The sequence below is a fragment of the Trachemys scripta genome, chromosome 3, assembly GCF_013100865.1.
Source record: "Trachemys scripta elegans isolate TJP31775 chromosome 3, CAS_Tse_1.0, whole genome shotgun sequence".
Taxonomy (NCBI): Eukaryota; Metazoa; Chordata; order Testudines; family Emydidae; genus Trachemys; species Trachemys scripta.
Window position 1 is genome coordinate 166,129,019 of NC_048300.1, and position 23,988 is coordinate 166,153,006.

Sequence of the window (23,988 nt, forward strand, 5' to 3'; positions counted from 1 at the left end):
TTGGATCACAGGAATTTCCCCAAAGTCAGTTTGGCAGGAACCTTGAAGGCTTTTCATTGTCCTTTGCAGCCTGGGGTGTGATTTGCCTTTAGGGTCATCTGAGCATATCTCATCTAATCAGTTCTCTGTCATGGCTTTGGTGGCACCTTGGTCTCTCTTATTCACTGCCTGTGGCACACATTAGTTTAGTCTCCTGAGGACTAAAATGCTTTGGTTTAATTGAATTTGTTGCTCAACATATGGTATTTGGATGGAATTTAATAGTGTGAGGTATGCAGGAGGTCAGACAAGATGATCTAAAGGTCCTTTCTGGCCTTAAACTCTATAAAACTATGAAAATCCTAGCCCCAGTTACTTGCATCATACTCAAATACTTTATACCATCCAGTCTAATATGATTTAAAGGACTTGTGTAAAATAGATGGTTCTTTGAAAGAAAGCTTAAGTGTCAAAACTTTTGTGTGTCTGGAATGCATTTATTAGAAATGCTCCATAGTGTGTGGTTTTTGGTTTGGGTTTTTTGGTCACAAATAAAATGACACATACACCAAATGGGTTGGGATGGTGATTTTAAAGAAAAGTGAAATGCATAGTGAGACCTCCTGATGCAGTCTTCGTTTAGCCTTTTCACCAGTACTTTCCTAATACAATTTTGCATTGGATTTTAATATAATTTACAGATTATTTTGCTCTGAAACATCATGAGTAATCACGTGAAATCAATTCGTTTGTGAAAACCATTGTTCTAAAGGGACATTTAAAGAATACACATTGAAGATCATGTAATATATCAAACACTTTATTACTCATGTTTGTTATTTACAGTATTTACATATTGCACATTAGTTGGAATGTTTACACATTGAACAGAAAACCAGTGGGCAGATTGTGTGTGTGTGTGTGTGTGTGTGTGTGTGTGTGTGTGTGTGTACGCACAAAATTCACACTCTTTTGTCTTGAGAAAACTTGTTCACTTGGAATTGTGTTTTGTATTTGTCATGTAATTTGCACTCCAAGGGTACAATGTGACCCCTCCAACACTGAAATTTTTAAATGTTTGTTTTATCCAAACTCTCTTTTAATTGCATAATCCTGAAGAATATCAAGTGAAAACCACTGCTGTGGAGCAGATTAAGAGTTCAGGGTATATAAACATCCCTCCAAGTCTCAGAATTCAGCAACAGAACATTAATTTCTTGGTGAAGGGTACATGTTCATGTAATTTTTGGCAGCACTACACATCAAATGTGGAGTGTACTTTTAAGTATGGAGCAGGAAGTACTATTGGCAGTTTTACTACTGTAAAGGATGTAGATCTGCAAACTGTTGAAAACATACAAAACACGTTAAAAGAATTATGGGAAATAGTCTGTCAATCTGCAAAAATAAATCCTCTTGTTCACAATGGAATATGTTATAAAGGTATTAAGTTCTATTTCCCTGTTGGTTTCCAAGGCACTTCTCCTTTTTCTTGGTGTTTCTTTTCTGTATGGTAGTATCTGTTGTATTTAAAATAATAATAATAATAACAATTAGTTGCCTTTATCATTTTCATATTTTAATTCAGCTGTTTAAAATGCATTTGGCAGATTGAATAGAGTTAGTAAATAAATATTTTTGTAACAACTGTCTCTGGAAAATCTGGTAGTGCATTTCTGATTTCCTGTTCTGTTCATATTGCACTACTCACTAAAGAAACCTAACAGATTAGTGTTTTGGAAAAGCATCCTCCTTTGTGCTATTCCTATCTCTTTGCTCTATGGCTGGAAAACAGGTTTTGAAAATTACAAAATTCCACTATTTTAAATATGTAATACTTTAAGCTTAGTTTTTTAGAACAAATCCGTTTCTAAATGCAGTAGTGAAGTCAAAATCTGAGTACATATCAACAATGCTATTAACATTGTCATTTTTGTAGTCTTAAAATCTCATTACCAATATAGTTTTGGCATAAGGTATGCCCACATAGATCCAATGGCAAGATCAGGATTGAGGAGCCCAGACATGCTCCCACTGAGGCAAAAACTAACAGTAAAATTATTTAAGTACAGCAGAAGCAGGAAGCCTGCCAATCAGGCAGTGGGACCACTAGTCACCAGAGATGGTAAAGGAGCACTCAATACAAGGCCATTGCAGAGAAGCTAAATTAACTCTTTGCATCAATCTTCACTGCAGCGAATGTAGGGGGAGATACCCAAAAAGAATAGCTCTGGTGTGCGTAACAAATCTGAAGTACCGTCCCAAATTGTGGCAGCAGGAAAGGATTTAGAACAAATTGATCAACTAAACAGTAAGTCACCAGGACCAGATGGTATTCACCCAAGAGTTCTGAAGGAACTCAAATATGAAATTGCAGAACTAGTACCAAGTATGTAACCTATTACTGATATCAGCCTTTGTGCCAGATGACTGGATGGTGGCTAATGTAATGCTGGGCACCAGAGGAGATTCTGGAAATGACAAGCCAGTAGCAAACTAGTATAAACTATAGTAAAGAACAGAATTATCAGACACAGATGAATATGATTTGTTGCGGAAGAGTCATCACAGCTTTTGTAAAAGAAAGTGATGCCTCACCAATCTATTAGAATTATTTGAGGGAATCAACAAGCATGTGGATAAGCATGATCTAGTTTATAGTGTGCTTGGAGTTTCTGAAAGCGTTTGCCAAGATCTTTCAGGCTTTTAAAGTAGCCATGGGATAAGAGGGAAGCTCCTCACATGGATCAGTAACTGATTGAAAAATACGAAAGGGTAGAAATAAATGGTCAGTTTTCACAAAAGAGAGAGGTGAACAGCAGGGTCCCCCAGAGTTCTGTAGTGCGGCCTGTGCTGTTCATCATATCCATTAATGATCTGGAAAAGGGATGAACCATGAAATAGCAAAGTTTGCAGACTATACAAAATATTCAAGATTGTTAAGTCCAAAGCAGATGGCGAGAAGTTAGAGGGATCTCACAAAATTGTGTGACTGAGCAACAAAATGGCATTCATTGATTGAAATTCAATGTTGATAAATGCAAAGTAGTGCACAGTGGAAAAAATATTCCCAACTGTACATATACAGTGATAGGTTCTAAATTAGCTCTTTCCAGCCAAGAAAGAGATTTTGGAGTCAAGGTGGATAGTTCTCTGAATGCTCAATGCTCAGCGGCAGTCAAAAAGGTTAACGGAACTATTGGGAAAGGCATAGAAAATATCCTAATGTCACTATATAAATCCATTGTATGCCCACACCTTGAATGAGTGCATTTCTGGTCATCTTGTTTCAAAAAAAGGTGTATTAGAATTGGAAAAGATACAGAAGGGCAACAGAGATGATCAAGGGTATGGAACAGCTTCCATACGAGGAGATAACCCCATGTTCAGAGTGACCCAAAACCTCTGCCTACCAAAAGCCAGGAGTGGAATACAGAGGTGGATCACTCCCTAATTGCCCTGTTCTGTTACACTCCCCCTGAAGCTCTAGTATGGGCCACTGTCAGAGATAGGATACTGGTCAAGATGGATCACTGGGCTAGTGTGGCAGCTCTTACGTTCTTATGATTAGGAGTTTTTTCACTCCGTTCAAAGGAAAGATCTAGAGAGATGACAGCAAAAAATTTAGTATTGTGTTTTGAAACCCAGTCTTACCAGTATAGTCTGACTACAGTGGGACAACTCAAGTAGGAATTGTAACAGTGGGACTTTTATTTGCTGGAAATCTGTGGCTTTTTCAGCAAATTTCACAGAATGTTAGTATTAGCCCTTCTCTGAACAGCTCCAGGGAAATAATGACTGGTATTGAATCATACTGAATCGTGTTGGCTGAATAAAGTAGGTATTACCAAGTCAAAAGTAGTTGAGATATGGAAGCTTATCGAAACACATTTATCTATGAGCAGTATTCATTCACCATCAGATTTAAAGTTGTAATTATGCATAGCATTGTAAAGATTAAAAATACTGTCACTGTGAAGTTTAGCATTATCTCCATGATGCAGCTATGCAGGCAAAGCAACACTATGCATTTTAGTGGATATTTTAATGGATATTACAAAATGAGAAGATGTTAAATTCCTTTACATTTGTCCATGTTCTCTTAAGTCATTTTTATGTCTAATTTTAAGGGTCTAATATTTTAAGGCTTGTCTACACACAAACCAGGACCAAAATAACTACATTAGTTTTAATTCACATCTTTTCATTATATTGGTGCAAGTCTGTGTTGACACACTTATTTTCAGTTGACTATCCTATTTTGATGTTAAACTCAAGTCGGTAAAAAATTAACTTTGCATCAAAATAGCAGGATTGTAAACTTTTTCCAGCAGGGGCTGTCTTGTTCAGCATTTGTACACAAAGGAGTTTTGGTCCTTGATTGGGATTTTTAGGTGCGACAGACCACGGTCGTTGGTGGGTAGGATCGAACCGGGGACCTTAGGGCATGGAGCTTAGTGCATGAGCTAAAAGCCAACTGGCTGTTAGCTAATGCTGTAGAGCAGACTCATTTTAGCTCTCTCTCTAAGTGGTCTCGGTGCCACTAGTTGGGACAGAACACCACACCCAGAAGTTGTGTGGGTTATACTACCACAATACAAATAATTAATAAAACCCAATTTAGTTACTTTACTTTCACTTTGTATGTAGAAGACCCTTAATTACAGAAGAAACTGACTGCTGTAATTGAATGTGGCTTTTTCATTAATTTATTTTCAGTGACTCATATTCAATAAATATTTTTTAGCTGAAAACGCATGCTGCTTCTAAACCCCAAAGTGATTATTTTAGGGGGGAGAGAGGTGAGGTTAAATTTTTTTTTCTAAGCATGAAAAAACTTTCTTTAATAAAATGGAGGGCTTTTGCAGTGAGAACTCGGACAGTGGAATTTAAAATGTTTAATTTGGCATATAAATTGCTAATCAGGAATTTGTGCTTTGCTAAGTTTGAAAAATAGGAAATAGTGTATAGCACACTCTTACTAATTTAAGTGTGCGTTGTGACAGATATGCCATATCCTTGGGAGACCTTATTGAATTAAGTTTAGGTATGTTGGGGTCCATTGTATTAAATGCAAATGTATTCTTATAGGCTGGGATTGCATGTAAGCTCTCTAAGGGGAAAAGTGTGATGTGTGGCCTGGGATTTCAAAGAACTATACTGAAAATGTGCCAGACAAAAATGAACTATGGGATAAATGTAAAGTGGATTTCCTGGAGAATACCTAAAGCAAGGTTAGTGCAAATTCCTCATCTCTGGTTATGCAAAAACCTATCATTTTTTTGAAGCTACACCCTGAGGAGTGGGTCATTGTCTGCTGATTACCTGTTTCTGGAGACTGGAGATCAAAGGTCTTAACAGTATAAAGAAACGGCTGAACTGCCCACCCTGGGTTCAGGTTCTGAATCTGAGGCAGTTACGAACTTGTAACAACAGGGAGAACCAGGTTGTGGGTTTTGAAGGACTGACATCTACCAGAGCCTGAGGTTTGAGTGGGGGTGACCTCTGGTAAACTTTTTAGCATGCATGTTGGGTTTTTGGTGGGTGGTTGGTTTGTTTGTTTTTTTATGTTTTCTCTGTAGTGCTTTCACCTTAAGTGTGCTTGCTTAGAAAGAGCTGTGTGGTAAGTTATAATTGCGGGCAATATGCTGGGCATAGCCTCTGGAGAGAAAGCAAAGCACAGATGCTAGCCTTTTAAGCAGTCTGGCTTCCTGGGGATATCATAGTTTAGGAAGGGAACTGCAGCTTTAAAGAACTCCTGGTCAGGAAAGAGTGAGACACATCTCTCTGCCCAAGAGACATGACTGCTAGGAGCCGGAAACCTTTAAGTGGGTGCCTTTAATGGACAGCAGGAGGGGATAATAGGTGCAGCTTCCTTGAAACTGATAGGTGTAGAGTGGGGTTTTTAGACTTACATGTGTGTTTTTCTGGATATCTTATTGGACCTAAAGGATTTCAGATGCTCTATGCTGAGGCACATCACGCTTTCATTCCTGTTTCCCCTACCTTTTCAGAAACCCACTTAAGGGACCAAAGATTGGCTAGTAGTTACCTTTACCTTATGTCATAATGCTACAAAATTCCCACATCTTTGAAATTTTGAACTAGTCTTCTGCAAGCAACTAAATACCTCAACTTTGCTATAGACTAGGACTCAGCTAAGAGAACACTTACAACTTCTGTACACTTACAGTGCTCAGTGAAAATGCTTTTTCCACTGATGAGAGTGTTTCTCCCATTGATTTAGGTACTTCACCTCTTTTGAGAGGCAGTAGCTATGTCGACTGGGGAAGCCCTCCTGCTGATATAGCGCTGTCTACACCGAGAGTTCAGTCGGAATAACTGTCACTCAGGGGTGTGGATTTTCCACACCCGAGTGACAGTTATACCAACATAAATTTGTAAGGTAGACCAGAGCTCAGTCTGTCATTCTGCTGGAGACCCTGAATGCCATTTGACTAGGGTTACCATACGTCCAGATTTTCCCGGACATGTCTGGCTTTTTGGGCCTCAAATCCTTGTCCGGGAGGAAATCCCAAAAAGCCGGACATGTCTGGGAAAATAGGGAGGGAGGGCCCGGCGGTGCTCGACTGGCAGTGCGGGGCCGGGGGTGCTCGGCCGGGGGCCGGCGGTGCTTGGCCGGGGCCGGCGGCCCAGGGCCCAAGCTGAGCCAGGCGGGAGACGCCGGGGCCAGAGCCTCTTGGCTTGGGCCAGCCGGCCGCTGGAAGGAGCCACTCGTCCGGACTGGGCCCCCCAGCCCCAGCTTACCTGCTACCTCCCTGTTTCAGGCTTCCCGCGAACATTTGATTCACGAGGAGCAGGGGGCGGAGCGTTCGGGGAGGGGGCAGAGTTGGGGAGGGGACTTTGGAGAAGGGGTGGATTTGGGGCGGGGCTAGGGGTGGGGAAGGGGCGGAGTTGGGGCGGGGCTGGGTCCCCGTGGAGTGTCCTCCTTTTTTAAAATTAAAATATGGTAACCCTACATTTGACTGCAAAATCAAATAGGCATGTTGGCACTACCACTTTCATTTCATCCTATTTTATTTCCTTTTATATTACAAGACACTAGATTCAACATGATGGTTAAGATTTAAGAAGCACAAAAATAAAAAAAATTAAAGTTATGCTGCCATAGCATCCCACTATCCATCCAGCATGACTGACTACACAGAACCTGGTTCAGTGATGAGCTCTGACAGGTAAAATAGGATTGTGGACATTAGAAGGCCCCAGTCCAATCAGCCTGAGAGCTGCTTGCACAGTTTGTAGAATCCTATGCCACTGTAGGAGTCCGACTGCAACAGTGGTCAAAAATCCTATTTTTCTACCGGTGTGTGCCTAGGAAACTACTTTGAGGATCTAACCACAGTGGTTCACATCTTGGAGGTAACAAAGCGGTAATGTTATACATGGTGTTAACCATGTATTGCCTAGCTAGTTGAGTGTCCAGTTCAAGGCTCTGGTGCTCACCTACAAAGTCTAAATAATCTGGGACCTGTTACCTCAGCAGTTGTTTCCAAACAGCCCAGTTTGGTGGCTGTGTCCATGATACTGTATATGACAGATCAGGGTACACCTTGCAGAAATGGGTGTCAGAGGTATCTTGGTAGAGGGCCCATGGCTGTGAAACAGTCTTACACTGAAGTTTATGCAAAACAGGGCTTGTGTGGGTGGACATGACTGACATTTAACTCCATTCAGTCTGAGACTTTGAAGGAGGCTATGTGGGGGGAAGGCTGTGCTCTCATCAGCTGAAAGTATTTTCTAATACGTTTTTGTAAGAACCCCAGTACTACTCTGATTTAGAAATTTTGCAAAATAATAACTAAAAACATTATATACAAGCATTGAATAGGGTCAGTTGCTATAGTATTTCAGTTTTCCAATTTGTGCATTTAAAAGTCTCAAGTATTGTTGCATTTCTAACAGCTCAGAATTGGTAACTTTCATGAAGATAACCAAATGTTAACACATTAGATAACTTTTAATAACAATGTTTATTTTACACTCCTTGAGCTGTGCATCAAAAGAATACTTCTCTCATCACCCACTTTTAAGATACTGCTATGTAGAAGACTGTATACCATCCTATGATGTCTATATACCATATGATTTAAGGTCTATTCTTGCCCTACAGTGTATTGAACCTGCATCTTTAAGTAGGAAGTAGTGTTTTTCCTGCTATAAAATGATCTGATCTTTCTTTGAAAACTGATAGTTTTTCTAGTGAGGTACAGTAACTATTTCACTGGCTGATCATGATAATTCCTTGATACACAGTATTAAAGTTATTTTTTCACCTTAATTTACTACTCCTGGATTCACTAAGAGTTGGGACTTTTGATTTTTCTAATTTAAAGATGTGTATCAATTGCATTACTACTCTTGCTATGTTGTACATTTCAAGCATTTTTATTTCTTTACAACTGCCATTTAAAGAAATCTTGAGTCGTATCAAGTGGCTGGATGGAAAAAAATAAAGTTGTAGATAAAGAATGACTATAAGCTTATTCTCCATTTTTGTAATAGATAATTGTTAATTATCTTTGCTTATGAAGATAATAGTTATAACAGCTAAGCCATTAAAATAAATTACAGAAGGGTGTAATATTCATGGCTCATTGCATTGTGAAGTTCATACAGTATTAAAAAAAATTCATTATGCTCTAAAAGGGAGATGGCTAATATGATATGCATGTTATGGTTTTACTACAGTCAAGTAGAAAAAGCAAGCTGTATAGAAAATATTTCACAGGCCTCTCTCTCTGCTGTGTGGCTCTGCCCCAGGGAATCGCATTTTTCACCCCCAAAGTAGGATCATGTTTGTGTGTGTGGAAATCCCTGACTGCATGTGCACATGGCTGCATGTGCACCTCTCAAGCAACATGCAAGCTCTGGAGCTGGATGGGAAACTCACAGGCACAAAGGAGTTGTGCATAATGAAGAGCTAGAAATCCAGCCAAAAATTAAGCCTATTGATAACACTTAACGTCATGCTATTCTGCTTCATAATGAATAGCAATCAGACACTAGCCAAGATTTTCAAAAGTGTTTGGGGTGCCACAATTTTAAGATTCTTCACCTGAAACCTTAAAGGGACCTAATTTTCAGAGAATGGATGACGTACACTTTCTGATAATTGGGCCTTTTTAGGGTGCCTCAGTTTGGGCACCCAAAATCACTAGTCACTTTTGAAAATCTTGGCAACAGTCTCCAAGATTCACAAGGAAGGACATACAGCCGTGGGCCAAGTGTCTAAGACAAACGGCTGAGCAAGGAACAAAGGAGAATATGTTCTCGTTGAGGATGTGGTTAAACCTTTTTGGCAACTGTAAATGAGCTCCTACTGCTCGAGATTCATTTCTGTAGTTCCGTGTATCTGCTGGCAGAGAGGGATGTTAAGAATCTTTTGTTGAAACCTGAGAGTGCACAGCCTAACTTGTGCTGGGCTTGCTAGTGAATATCCACCTTTGTTCAAGACTGTATTATGCAGAAATTGTACATAATGTTATGTATTGTCACTGAGACAATTGTTTAAATGCTGTCTTTGTGTTTACTCATTTTATCTCCCTCTTGGAATCTGAAGCCTCTTGCCTACCTTGAAGTTGTGATAATCCCAAGCATGTTGTGAGCAGAAATCCAAAACAAATCTAACCTTTTTCCATAATAATCTCAAAACATGGACATATGTCTATGCATCTCCAAAGCAAAAATAGGCAAAAAGCTAACTGCCAGTTTGTCAAACGGTCACTAACATTAATACATCCATAGCCTGCTGCCGGGAAGGAGTGAGTGAAATAAAAGTTGGAACTACTGAGCAAGACAGAAAATAACAAAAATAGGGATATCTTTGTAAAGCACTTTGAGATCTACTAATGAAAAGCACCAGATAATAATATAATAATTCCTAGCTCTTACTGCTTTGACTTGTATCAACAAAATACTCCAGACATGGAAATTGAAAATAATGTCATTTAATTAGTTTGGACCATGGGTATTTTCATGCTGAATCAGACCAGTGGTGGTTCTAGCAGTGTCCTGTCTCTGACAGATGCCAGTATCGGATGCTTCAGAGGAAGATGCAAGAAGCCCTGCACTTATGGAATAACCAGCCCACATGGATAGTTTGTTTCTATCTCCCAGTAGGTAGAGGTGCCCAAAAGCATGATTTAAAGATAACTAAGAACAGAACAATGCGGTCATATTAAACTTGTGGAATAAAAAAGTGTATTCATTATCCATAGAGGGATGTGAGTGCATGCAGACAACTGCTCCCCACCACTGAGAATAACAGAGCCTCTTTTTAAAATTGAAGAAAAATATATTGTAGATGTCAAAGTTCTCCTCTTATCCTCTGGCCCTACTTCAGGAAAGCATTGAGCATGAGTTGAAAGTTAAGCACGTGCTTAAGTGCTTTGCTAGAAAGGGCCCTCAAAGTGTATGGTTTATTAGTTTCCAAATATGTGATCACTGCCTATACACCACTACTTAAGTTAGCATGGCAATAATGAATGAGGAAAGGCAGCCATGTATCACTGTGCATTTTTATTAAGAATGCATTGATGAATTTTGTCTTCAATTTAGGGTGCAATATAAAATAAGTGGTGGGGGGGAAGAGTTTAGACTATAAATTGTGAGGGAAAATTGAGCATACATGAAACGTCTCAATGTGGCAAAATATTCCGAAGATCAATCATCATTATAACTACTATGAATTTAGAACCAAATTCCGCTCTCTTTTAGACTCATGTAAATCTGGAATAATTCTACATAAGTAACTGCTTTAGAGTGGTAGAACAAAGCAAAACTTTGTTCCTGATGTTCAATGTTTGTCTTAACTCTTGATTTACTAGTAGCTACTAAGATGACAGCAAAAGCAAGAAGTGTTTACTTTGTTATTTTGTATATAAGTTGTTTATTCATTTGAGATTGATTATAAGCTTAATTATCTTATTAAGTATATGATATGGGTTTTACAGTTTGGTACCTATATGTACTAAACTGGGATTATGTTGCAAAATTTTGAATATCTCTTAAAAGCATCCAGAAGGCTGGGTCCAGCAGAAATTATCCAGAGCCTGCACAGAGATGGGTTTGACTGACTTGTGTAAAGGAGCAAGAGAACTATTTTCCTCAGAACTCCTTCTGTGGAGGTGATGGGACATGATGACAGCCCCACCATGCTTTTCCACAGGAGGAGATATCTTACATGGAAAAGTTGAACTGTGCAGCAGTTTCAATGCATTCTCTATGGGGAAGAGTTTGTGAAGTGACAAGAAGAAAGGTCCTCTATAGATCTTCCAAGTTTGGTAGTGAAATCTATGAATCTTGAGACACCTGTGATGACACTCAGTCCTTCTTCCCACTAAAGCAAATAGCAGCGTAATTTTTGAGTGATCAGTGACAACCCAGCAGCGGTTGTGCCTTATGGTCCATTCTCAGGAGAGTATGAGCCCCTGCCATTATGAATTTTCTAATAGAAACTCTCCAAGTTTCAGAGTGGACAGGTGCCCCTGAAAGAAGCTGCCCCTTGTCCTTTCTCACCCAGAAAACTCATAAAATGCCAATGGGAGGAGTTGATGCAGAGAGACTTTCAGGAAAAGGGGAAAAGAAACAATGCATTTTAGGATGTGCTTCCCCCATCTATGCTTACTGGCAGGTATTTGTAGCAGTACCATTCCATCTGTTTTGCAGTAGAATGTTTGGATGATAGGTGCTAACTTGCTCCCTGAATTGCACAAATCACTACCTTAGAACTGCAGAGTTCCCTTACCTAGAACAAGGAATTTACCTCACATACCCAACATCAGTCTCACAAGTCTAAGTGCCATATGCAATAGGTTCTGTGATTTCACCCTTAACCAGGCAAGATCTGGATCGTGGAGTTGCCTCCATAACTGCATTACTAAGGGTAAATAAAGTTTTCAGAAAAGGGAGCACTTCTACAGGTACAGGACCTCAGGAATCTACAGATCTAATTTGTGGCTGGTTTGGTCTACTTGTAAAGCTATGTCTTGTATGAACAGAAAAATAGGGAAGAAAGTGAAAGAGACAAGAAACATGAGAAAAGACTTGGGCTTCATTTGAAGTCATAATTCTGACCTGCAACCTTCATTTAGTGACTTTATATATTACTTAAATATCCAGGGAAAACTAAAATATAGAATTTATTAAAAATTCTCATATAAATAAATCACATTCAACTGTATTTTTGTCTCAGCTGACGGGGGACAGGACATGGACTAGTGTGCAAGAAGTCAACTCCTAGAGTTATAGATATTTTGGGAGGACATTCTTCCTTTTGTGTGCACTGAAATTCCCATTCTCTCTAAAAAGAGTTAAGCAGGTGCATCAAGGAAAAATAATCCCTTGGAGCAGAAGTTGAACATAATGGAAATCCAAAGAAATCTGAGTAACATACAAATTGGGGGTACATGACAACAATTATTCTAGAAATACCAATGACATCTATGTTTTAAAAACTTACATATGTATAGTTATGTATATATTAATCCATATTAAAATGTACCCAATAAATTTAAACCTGTGGATGTTAAAGGGCAGCCAGTGCCAATAAACACAATTGTACACTGAGTCAACTTGAAAAAATCAGCTATGGCTGCTGTGTTTTGTTCTATAAAAGCAAATTCACTATCTGCTAACTGCATACTGCTATGAATAATTCACAGCTGATGTCTATGGGTCTTTATAATGCCTTCCAGTAGGGGGTACCCTTTATTTATGGCCAGTATTTTCCCAGATTAAGATAGTTATGTCAAGTGCTCTGAAAAGGGAATACCTTAGCCAAAGGAAGATTGTTTTTTACACTCATGAATTTTTTATGTCCACAATGCAAAATCCACAGCTTTGCTATGCAGTAGAATGTTATTACCTCTATCAAAAAGCTTACCTTATCCTTCCATGCACATGGGACTTACTGCCAACCGAGTAAGAAGCCTGGCACATCTTTTATAGTCTGCCATGAAAAAGATCATAAATACAATAACTTAATGACACTGCTAAAGTCACAGATTTTGGTTTCAAAAAATAAAATTGATAGAGGTGCTGTGCAAACTATCATAATTAACTTTAATCAGTACTTTGATTTAAAGACTTGGGTTATAACAGGCCAGACATTGGCCCCATATACATAAGAATTACCATTCAAATATTAGGTGCCTAATTTCTGTGCATTTTCTTTGCAAATTCTTTGGTTCTGTACACAAACATCACAATTGTGCATGCAGACAGTCTGTGTGTATGAATATATGGCTAGTTATACATCTAACTATGGTGTGCACAAGTGTTGGATCTGAAGCTGCAATCATGGCATCTGATTGTGCAAATTAGGTGTCTGAAGTGGCACTGTCCCATCATTGAAATGCAGCTCTCTGTGAACTAATAATACCAAGATAAATAATAGTGCAGACCTCCAACTAATTGTCCTAGAACAATTGAAGAACAGAGCACTAGTGTCTTGGAGGCTCAGATCTTCAAAGGTATCTAACTCTTATTGAAATGAAGTTAGGGGTCTAAATATCTTTGAGTTCATAGAATTAAAAAAAAGACTAGTTACATCTTATGTTTCCTCTGGCAGGATAGGATGGTTCCCTGCACTATATTCTTTAGATCTTTGCATAGTCTTGTTACACAGATAATGAGTGGTGGTGGTGTAGTGAGTAAAACTGAAGCAGTCATGGTTGAAAATGTTTCATACCTACAACGTTCAGTCAAGTGATCTGTTTTGTGTACAGTGCAATCTGTGTGCAGTGCAAATGGAAAAGGAATTATTCAAAGATTGCTCACATGCTCAGTTAAAGACCTCCTGCAGTTCTACAGCTAGCAGCCTGGGTTACAGTTCAAGTGTCAGTAGTTCTTGATATATAAAACCTGACCTTAAAAATTTATCCTACTACCAAACCGCAAAAAGCACTAGAAAATGTACTGGAGGAAATACTCTTGTACTGGCAGTGGGATAGGTCTTTTCCCTCTCTGAGGCAGCAAACCACAGGTGCTTTATTTTCGTGTCTCATTTGTCTTTATAATAGTAGGTAGCTGTAACCAGAAATCAGAATTATAAAAGCGGTACAGTACTCACATTACCACCTAAACCAAGCTAAGGCTATTATACACTGAGAATAAAAGCAGCGTACATATTTCAAGATTCCATGAGAAGTTCTCTGAAAGACATATTGATAAAGTGACATCTGTGGTTGATTATCCATTATACTGTTGGTTATAATTTCACTAATGTTTAAGTAAGTCTTGTGCTTGTGAAAGGTGCCAGATTGTCAGCCCTAGAGCCCTCTACTCATAAGACAGGTTGAGTACAAACACCACCAGTGCCAACTCTCCACTATTTCCCACCAATATGAAGCATCTGTGGGAAAAGAGCTAATTCAGTCTTTAAGCCCATTTGGTCCTTGGCTTCACTGCTGAATGTTCCAATTAGTGCTGAATATGATGTTGATTTTTGTGATCTGGTCCACTAGAAATTAGGTGGAGACCATCATCTTCTTTCAAATATACTACTAGATTATCCATATTTTAAATGGGAAGAAGGCTCACACTTCTTAATATATGTAATATTAAAATGTACAGATCGTTACAAAAGGGGGAAAAAAACCTTCCTAAAGCATGGAACTTTGAGTCAGGAAGTCTTGGTTCTATTTCCAGCTCCTCAACTGACCCACTAGGTGACCATGGACATATACATTAAAGTGTGCCTCTCTTCTGAAAAAGGCTTTGGAAAAATAGCTGCTTATTACACAACAGGTCTGCTCCCGGTTTGTATTCAGAATCTGCTGTGACAAAAAAATAATTCCTGCTCATCTGTAGTCCTTTTCGCACTGCACTGTCAACACAGCTGAGACATTTGTTCATTCCTATCCATCAGTTGATTTGTTTATTAACTTCCAGTACAATACACCTTTCTAACCTGCTGAAGAAAAGAGGGTTTCAAAGGTGCCACTGAGGACATAATTGGAAGACCATGAAGTTGCCAAAATGTAACATGCCATAATTTGTCTGTAGAGTATGTGTTATAAGTGATGATGCATGAAAAGGAAGTAGCCCCACTTGGCTTTCAGATCCCAGATTAAGTTTGCAGCACTAGCAATTAATTTTTTTCTGGTAAATTGAGTGCACTTGATTTGGAGACGTGAAGCAACAATAAACCTGGAATCCTAGAAAGCAGTTTTAACAATCATTTTACACAGTATATCCACTGGAAATTCTGTGCCTCAATTTCCTTCTCTCTAAAATGAGAATGATAATACTTACCTGACAGGCAGGAGGTGAAGATCTATTAATATCTATAAAGCACTCTGAACCCTTTAATTGAAAGGCACTGTACAGTTGTACAGTATTACCACTATTATCTCCTGTAGCCACCCCAATCAATAGCTTTCTGTTTTTAAAAAGTTAGCTTTGGTTTATGGCACTTACAAGCTGGGATGGTGCAGTCTCTTGTATTGTGATAAAGCCGATGAAAGTGTTTACTGCATTTTGGACTAAAATAGAGAGGACCTGAAATACAGAAAAAGAGCAAGTCATGAGTCAATACAGCACAAAAGGCTTAGCAGAAGGGGAATAGGGCTTAGGTGGTATGTGTATGAAATAATGGATACAATGCAAAATTTAAATTTACCTGTTAAATGCTTTAAAAACTTGTCTTTCATCCTCAAATCTCTAGGAACTATTTCTGTTGGGGGAAAAAAGTATTTATTATACTCCACTGCAAATGTGTTTGTCAAGGATGGTAGGGCTACCACAAGAGGTGTCAAAATTTTGCTCAGCTGAGACTCAAAATAACTATTTACTAGGAGATTGAGAGTCATAAAGTGGAACAAGTTGTAGCTGCCTTTATCTTTCATATAGAAAGACTGCTAAAAAGAATGTGGAGCATTGCAATGCTGGGACCGATAGTGTCCAGCAGCCCCACAATCACATTAAAAATGAGAGTAATCATGAGTCACATTGTAAGGCTCTGTGGGCCACATTTTGGCTACCACTTATCTAGATGTATCACTTTAAGGTCACTAGTGTTTAGAAACTGTGCAGACTCTACCAGTGGTAAAGGTTCAAAGACACACCAGGGAATGGTCTCTGGGCTGCTCTGTGGTTGTCTATGCAACATTCTCCTACAACCATCTGCACTGTTTTGTCACACAGGCAAGTGTTGACAAGCACTATCTAAAATAGCTATTGTGAACATGAGATTTAATTGTTATATTTACAGGAAATCTAGAAATAGTCCTTGTTTTATCTCTAGCATTAAATAAAATTCACAGGAATATAAAAACAAATTACTTTTCCCCACTCTTGTGGTTTGCTTCTCTGCATTTTGTGTTCAGCAGATGCCAAAATGAAACTGGTTTACTGAAATCCATGTTAGCATCAACTCTTGTTTGTGTCCTGTTGATTTACAGTTATCTTTGATTGCTTTCAGTTACTAACACTATGCCGACAGCTTAGTGTTGATTGCATATGATACTGTACTTTATTTATTTGACCATAAATGCCTAAATAGCCTTTTCATTCCCTTGGCACCTATTATCACATTTAAAGCAGAGACCATTTCCACCCAGCTCTGATTCACTGGTGAGCTTAGACATTTCTCAAAAGTCATACTTCATTTACTTCTAACTTTAGTCAGTCTGAGTAAAATTGACCATATCATATTTGACCTAATTGTGTCATGACGAGCATTAAAAGCTTACATGCTTCTCTCAGAAGTTTCCCATGGGACAGACGCGCTGGGAAAGTGATGCTAAGACTGAAATAAAGGAGGGCTCTAAGCAATAGTTTCTTTTCAGTGGCAGCAGCTTTGCTGGGAATAAATTCCATTATAACAACAATAATAATAAAACATCCCTTTCAGGAGTCAATGACACTGGTACCAGCTAGTCTGTTTCTGAAGTGGTTTTCTCATTGAGCCATATTCACTAGTACACACCAGATGCTTTAAACTGATTTGCTTATGCAGGACAGTCATAAACTCTGCTTAACCTCCTTGTTAAACTGGGTTTACAGCTGCTTTGCTTTGCTACAGTTGCCAGAGTAGTTGGTTACTCTGGCCCATTAAGCTTGTTCTTATTGTACTTAGTTTATGGGGAACTGTTAGGTTGTTTTATTTAATATCTTCACTAATGATCTAGCTAAGAGACTAAAATCACATTTTAATGACAGTCATGACACCAAATTAGGAGCAGTTGTGAACACCATTGAGTACAAAGAAAAGATACACTGGGGTCTAGAGAGAGCAACAGAGATGGGTAGAAAATAACAAAATGAGATCCAGCTTGGGAAAGTGTAAACTGACATATCAAGTGAAAAATAATCCCAAACCTAGATACTCAAGGGAAGGGGAAAATTGAGAGGCAGTAATTCTGTTTAGGAGGGATGGTGAACAGCAAACTAGACATGAATTTACAGTGCAATAGGGAAGCAAGAAAGACCAATTCAATTTTGAGCTGCATGCATAGAAGCAGGACATTATGAAACTGGCATACAGTATAACCATCCCTTCTCTACATCAGTCTAATGTGACTGCATCTGGGATATTACATACCATTCTGAAAAACCTTATTGCCAGAAACAATATTGACTGGAGAGAGCTAGGAGAAAAGCAACTCAAATTATTAGAATGATGTAGGGACTCATTTAGAAGGAAAGAATTAAAATGTGCATGGGTTGACTCTGGTAGTGAGGGACAAATGATGAAATTGACAAATATTTGAAAGGTGCAAGCACCAAAAAGCTAAAGGATGAATAAGGTTATCAAAAAGGGGAATGGGGCTGCCTAGCAGGAAAAACTTCCAGGTGTGAAATCTGTTAGGTTGTGGAATAGTCTCCCCAGGGGGATGGCAAGGTCAAGTCCAGGGATGTTTAAGACTGTATAATCCACAAGACTCCAGGCCCTTGGACTAGATGACCTAGGGTAAGCAGGCCTTTTCATCCCTGATTTTTTTACCCCAGTCCATCTAACTGTTGTTCTTTATAAATATAGAGTGTATAAAGCCAAAGCTCATGCAGATCTGGCTTTGAACTTAATGCATTAAACTGAAGTGAGAATGAATTCTACTCTATGATTTTCAAAGCCAGTTTCTTGTGTAGGAATCCTCTGTATTTTTGAAGCAAGTCTGCAGATCTCCTGAGGGGTTAGCACTTCCTATAAGAACTAGTATAGTCATGCCTGATTTCCCCTTCAAGGAGAGCAGTTGCCCGGAAAGGAAAGGAGCAGACTTACCAGCTCTCTGCTCGTCCTGGTACTCTCCATAATCAGCTACTTCTCTTCGGTCTAAAGTATAGTCGTGGTTGGAGAAGTATTGCACCTCGTTGTCCTTTTCCATGTGGTGCCTTTTCAGTTCCTGAATAATCTCCATGATGAGATTGAAGAGGCTTTGCCTGTCTTTTAGGTCTATGGAGTCAGTTCTCTCTTTACAATAACCTGCTGACAGCATTAAGAGCACCAGCCCCAGCAGCACAGGAGACTTCAGTCCGCTCATTGCAAGTCTGAACTGGAGGGTGAATGAGCAGAAGAAAAGAAATGATCCACTTTGGGGGGACTCCTATTTCACTGAAAGAGAAAAATGGGGGTGGGGGAAGGGAGAGTCACGGGGGTGAAATCAGAAATACTACAGGGGAAGAGCAAAGAGGCTACTTTGCACATTATGTAATCAGGGTGCCTTGTTTCCTCCCTTCCTCCCACTACCTCCTTAGATTTTAAAATGGACCAGATTCCCAACTGGTGTAAATTGGCAGAGCTCAGGTGAAGTCAGAGGATTTGCACCAGTTGAGGAGATGGCACAATCTGCCTTTTACTTGCCCTCCTGACAGCAGCAACTTTATTCTCGCCTGCAGTGCCGACTAGAGAGCCGCTCAGCCGCCCGAAAGCTACATGAGTCAAAGTACTTCATGCTGCCTTCACGTTTTACAGTCCAGCCAGTGCTGACGCCGAAGTGCGCAGCCCAGGGGGACTCGCGTTCCTTGCACCGATCCAGAGGACGGGCATTCTTAAACGTCACCGTAGCCTACACCGGTGGAGAGCGCGCGGCTGCTGCATGGAGGAGCGCACTCCTAGGACTCCCATGGCCCTTCCTCTCCCGCCCCCCTTCTTATCTCCAGCGCGGCGGCATAGGACAGTCCCTGAGTGCTGAAACACAGCAGAGTAAATCCCAGCCCACGAGGGGCCGACGGCGGACGATTGCGTAAACAGAGGCGCCTGTCTGCCCAGCGAGTGGCCGGGAAGAGCCCACTGCGGAAACTTTTCGAAAACTTGCACCTTAACACGCGCTCTGACTTCTAGAGCCAAACAGAGCGTTTATTGCCCAGCCATTCCAAGGTTTAACCCCCCGGCATGCGCAGTCACTGCTTCCCACTACACTGCGGTACCAGCACGGCGCTGGGGAGGCACTGCCGAGAGGCAGCCTGCTCCCCAGAGGCTGCGAACGAGCGGCCACCAGCCCCACCGGAGGGCTGTGCTTGCTGCTCTGCCGGGCTTGGCGGAGCCTGGGGACCCAGCGCAATCCGTCCCTCCTGCCCTAGGGAAGTCGAGAAGCTCCTGCACCAGGGGCAGTTTAACCGCAGGGTCCCGTGCACGAGTCTGTCCCGAGCCTCTGGCAGGGAAGGCACGTGGGAGCCCAGCGGCGCTCGTCCCCCCCCCCCCCCGCCCCCCACCCCCCCCGGCCGGGGGGAGGAGCCAGCTTCCTCCTTGCCTCGCACCTGCCTTGCCTCCCCCGCCGGCAGCAGCCCCGCGGCTGATCCCTGGCACGCCCGGCTCTCCGGGTCTGAACTTCGCGGGAAGCGCTTGGCCCCGCCAGCCCGGCACCGCCGTTACCTGTCTCTTCTTCCCCAGCGCCGGCCAGGTGCTGCCCTCACTCACTCCCCCGCGGAGGAGCAGCCCGCGGTCCCGGAGTTTCCCTGTTGTCCCCCCTCCCGTCCCGTCCCGTCCCGGTGCACAGGCTGCATCCACAAGCTACTCCATGGCGGCCGGCGCCGCAGCTTATATAGGCTACGGGACATACACTAGGCGGCGGCTCCGACAGATGTGATCGACTCACTCGCAAGTGGGAGGAAAGCAACAAAAGTCCACTTGGCAACCCAGCGCCCCCCCGCCCCAGTGCAGGCTCGCTTGCTCCTCAGCTCGCGCCGACGTAAGGAGCCGGTCCCGAGCGGGGCTGTGCTCTGCCTTTAACGGGGAAGGCGCGGAGGCGCCTCTGAACTAGGCATCGCCCGCCCGCCGCGCCCCGTCCGCTGGCCCCCCTCAGATCCCGCGCCTTGGCTGTCACTTGCCAGGGGCGCGGGGGAAGCTGCGTGGTTGCCAGGAACTTTCTGTCCCTCTGTCCGTCTGTCTGTCTGGGGGGAGAGGGGCGGAGCTGGGCTGCACCTCAGTCGGGAAGCCTGCGGTTATGTGGCGGTGGGAAGGAGCCGGCATCTGCCTCCTTCCGTTATTCTTGTAAAGGGTAATTCTCCAGCGCTAGGAGCCATGACTGGAAATCCGCCCCCCCTCCCTCCTCCCGGAGAGAGGCGCCGCGATCCACGCGGGCTCTGTCCCGAGCGGGGCCGGTCCCTCCATGGCGGGGAGTGCCGCGGGGCAGAGAGCTTTCCCGGTGCCTCCCCCCTGAGACACCCAGCAAAACCCTCCCCCTAAGCCTGGATCCTGCCAAATTAACACTCATCCACCCTCCCTCTGAAACACACTAACAGGGGGGTAGGGGTGATGCTGAAACATGATCCAGATGAACTTTTCTGTTTGCTTTTATTGTGTGACTAAACCTCACCCTCGCAGCAGCGAAAAGACAAATAGAAAGTTGGATCGAGCGGTGGGATATTCTCCATGCAGGGGAGGGGACGCCCCCAGTGCCTGTGTACATCGATCGGTAAGTGAAGCTTGGAGCTGGAAAGCCAGACGCTCCCCTCGCCCTCTCCCTTTCTTCCGCTACACTCGGGAGTCAGGCAAGCAGTGAACACGGTGCCATCCCCGAGGCAGGCGCTGACAACAGAGACACCTAGTGGCAGCGAATGTAATTAAGCTCCAGGGAGCGTTCTATAGAGGGGTGTCCCGCTGCGAAGTGACTTGGAAGGTAAGGTGAAAGAAACGGAAAGAGATCAACATCAGGGGCTGCAATTAATCCGAGCCCTTCCTCCAGAAGCCATTCCTCCGAGCCTTCCTTTCTCTTGGGTGTACATTCCAGATCGTGCGTGTAAACTTCTGCAGGGCGTGCGAAACTTTACTATAAAATTGTTACAATGGCTGAAGTACTGCTCTGTTGAAGCCCAGCAAACGTGCTTCTATGCCTGACTCCAGTTCATTTCTTTGTATCCGGTGTGTGTGTGAGCGAGAGAGAGTGTGAGAGCCAGAGAAAACTCCATATTTGTGTAGGTGCCTGTCAGACTTCTAGTTGGCAAAAGAAGACACTGTACAAAAGAATTCTGTCTTGGTTAGTTCCTCTGTCACACACACAGCTGTTTGTATATGGAAGAACATACCTGTTTCATTTCAAAGAACAAAATGGGAGATTTATCCTAGTACCTAATAGAGTGAATATGAAATGTGAACACATCCTGTGAAAAGAATACCAAACTTTTATATAGCCCTTTTCATCAGTACAGCTTAAAGACGTTTTTACACACACACACACACACACACACACACACACACACACGGATTTTCTTTTAATTAAACCCTAGTAGTTTATATATAGGGTGAGTCTACAAACCGGTTTGGCTGGGACAGTCCCTTTTTTAAGCCCAGTTCCGGCCTTCATGACTTTTTTGGGCATTTGTCCTGTTTGCTCTTGCCATCTAGATCAGTTGATCACATGAGCAAATGTCCACTTGTGTCAAAAAAGTGGGGTGGCGAGGAATGTGGGCAGGAGCAGCGATGCCAGCCCCATGCAAGGGGGGAGGCAGGGCTTTGGTGGGGAGTAGGCAGGGGCTTGGGTGAGCAATGATGCCAACACCATACTCCTGCTGGGGAGCAGGCAGGGCATGGGCAAGCAGCAAAGACAGCCTCAGCTTTGCGCAGGGGAGAATAGGGGCTCAGGAGAGCGGATTGGGCAAGCCCAGAGGGGTGGGAGGGAGGGAGGGCACAGGCTAGCCCCAGATGGTGTCCCATTTTCTCTTTGGAAAGTATGGTCTCCCTCTTTATAAATACATATATTTTAGTCTAACTCCCTGTTGAACTTGATACATACAGTGGTGCCATTTCAGATTTTGGTAGGAGGGGAGGGGCAACTTTAATTGTGATTCCAGGGGCTACTTGGGCACCTGAAAACTCTTGTTTTTTTGCAGATAATAACTTAGAAATTATCTGAAGATGTACTGTATCTAATTCCTATATAAAGAAAGAAAATTAAATATTAGATCCACTCAGCTCTAATACTAACATGTTCTGACATCTTGTGTCAATTCACTTAAAGGACACTAGTTAGGTTTAAAATTTTATTGTATAATCTTACTTTGTTACAAAAACAACAAGGAGTCCGTTGGCACCTTAAAGACTAACAGATTTATTTGGGCTTAAGCTTTCATGGGTAAAAAATCTCACTTCTTCCTCATGAAAGCTTAAGCCCAAATAAATCTGTTAGTCTTTAAGGTGCCACCAGACTCCTTGTTGTTTTTGTGGATACAGACTAACACGGCTACCGCCTTATACTTACTTTGTTACTAACTCTTGAATACAACAATTGAAACAATTGTAGAAAAACCTAGATTACTTCCCATCATTTTTTGCAGTTCACCAAGTTTGGAATAGATAATTTAACTTTTGGAAATATCGTACTAGAGCAAGGCCCCAGGCATTTATACTACAACTGCCTGGGGCTCTAGGAGTGTTATCCCACTACAAATAGACTAGAAACTAACTTTAAACAGGAGTGAAACTGACACTTTCAAGTCATTTTCATAGTATTTCCAATCCCAAATGTTCAAAAATCATGAATCAAGCTCATCAAAAATCATGAGATTGTCTTTAAAATAATGAGATTATGTAAAAATAATAGACCTGGTGTTCTTTTTATTTGCATTCTGCTTTTTGAGCATTTAGGGTGCCCCAGGGTCACATTTTTAAGCTTTCTCTACAGCCACAAGGGCTAGAAACTTTTTCTTTAAGAATGAATCATAGACTATCAGGGTTGGAATGGACCTCAGGAGGTTATCTTGTCCAATCCCCTGCTCAAAGCAGGATCAATCCTCAGACAGATTTTTGCCCCAGATCCCCAAATAGCTCCCTCAAGGATTGAACTCAGAACCCGGGGGTTAGCAAGCCAATGCTCAAACCACTGAGCTATCCCTCCCCCAACATGAAGGCTGAAATCATCACATATCCACTTGACTCCAGCAGCTGGGACTTTAAGGAAAACAATAATGATCATGAGACTCATGACAAAATCATGAGAGTTGGCAACACTGCTTTCACTTCTGTTTAAAGGCTAGTTACTTTCCAGAAGGGTCTTAAACACAACACAACACTACAGTGATTGAGTTGCAGTTTTCACAGGAGAATATTTAAAACCAAACACCAAGAAAATCCCTCATTTTAAAGTTGAGAAAAAATTGAGACTTCTGAGGTATATCAGGGCCACTTCAGGCAGGAAAGGAAAATAAACATGCATAGGAGCTCTAAGCAGCTCTTCCTCTTGAAAGAAAGTTGGAGGGTCAAATCTTCTAGTCTTTAATCAAGTAAAACCTTCTATTGCCATCAGGGCCTCCACTCATAAATATTAACATCACAGTGAACATGAGATAGTATATGGTCAATAACTATACACTTCATATTTAAGTATCTGAGCCATCTTATCCAGAGTTATACATCTTATACACATTGGATTAGGAACTACATTTTCTGGCACATTCTGAACATTGCTGAGCACAGAGATGGTGCCCAGTGAATAAAACATATCATGACAATAACTATTGACTTTATCCACTCTGTGGATGCAATTTCTGTTCTTTGTTCTGGAATTGGCCTGGATACAGCTGAAACCCTAATCTGAGGTATAATCACAT

At 41.7% G+C, this 23,988-nt stretch overlaps 1 protein-coding gene across 4 annotated transcripts; it reads right to left on the minus strand.

Annotated features, from left to right (window-relative positions):
• Nucleotides 1-919: 919 nt before the first annotated feature.
• Nucleotides 920-20,183, minus strand: ALKAL2 (ALK and LTK ligand 2). 4 transcript variants are annotated; one of them, XM_034766409.1, is made up of 6 exons: nt 20,040-20,183; nt 18,227-18,556; nt 15,626-15,679; nt 15,424-15,504; nt 12,887-12,952; nt 920-1,499 (listed from the first exon to the last, which is right to left on the minus strand). In XM_034766409.1, the coding sequence occupies exons 2-5, from the start codon at nt 18,483-18,485 to the stop codon at nt 12,888-12,890; spliced, it is 459 nt and encodes a 152-aa protein (XP_034622300.1). In that variant the 5' UTR covers nt 18,486-18,556; nt 20,040-20,183; the 3' UTR covers nt 920-1,499; nt 12,887. The 4 variants fall into 4 exon arrangements, with proteins under 4 accessions (XP_034622300.1, XP_034622299.1, XP_034622298.1 ...); XM_034766408.1 differs by having other exon boundaries at nt 20,004-20,162; XM_034766407.1 differs by lacking the exon at nt 20,040-20,183 and adding an exon at nt 19,817-19,950.
• Nucleotides 20,184-23,988: the final 3,805 nt, after the last annotated feature.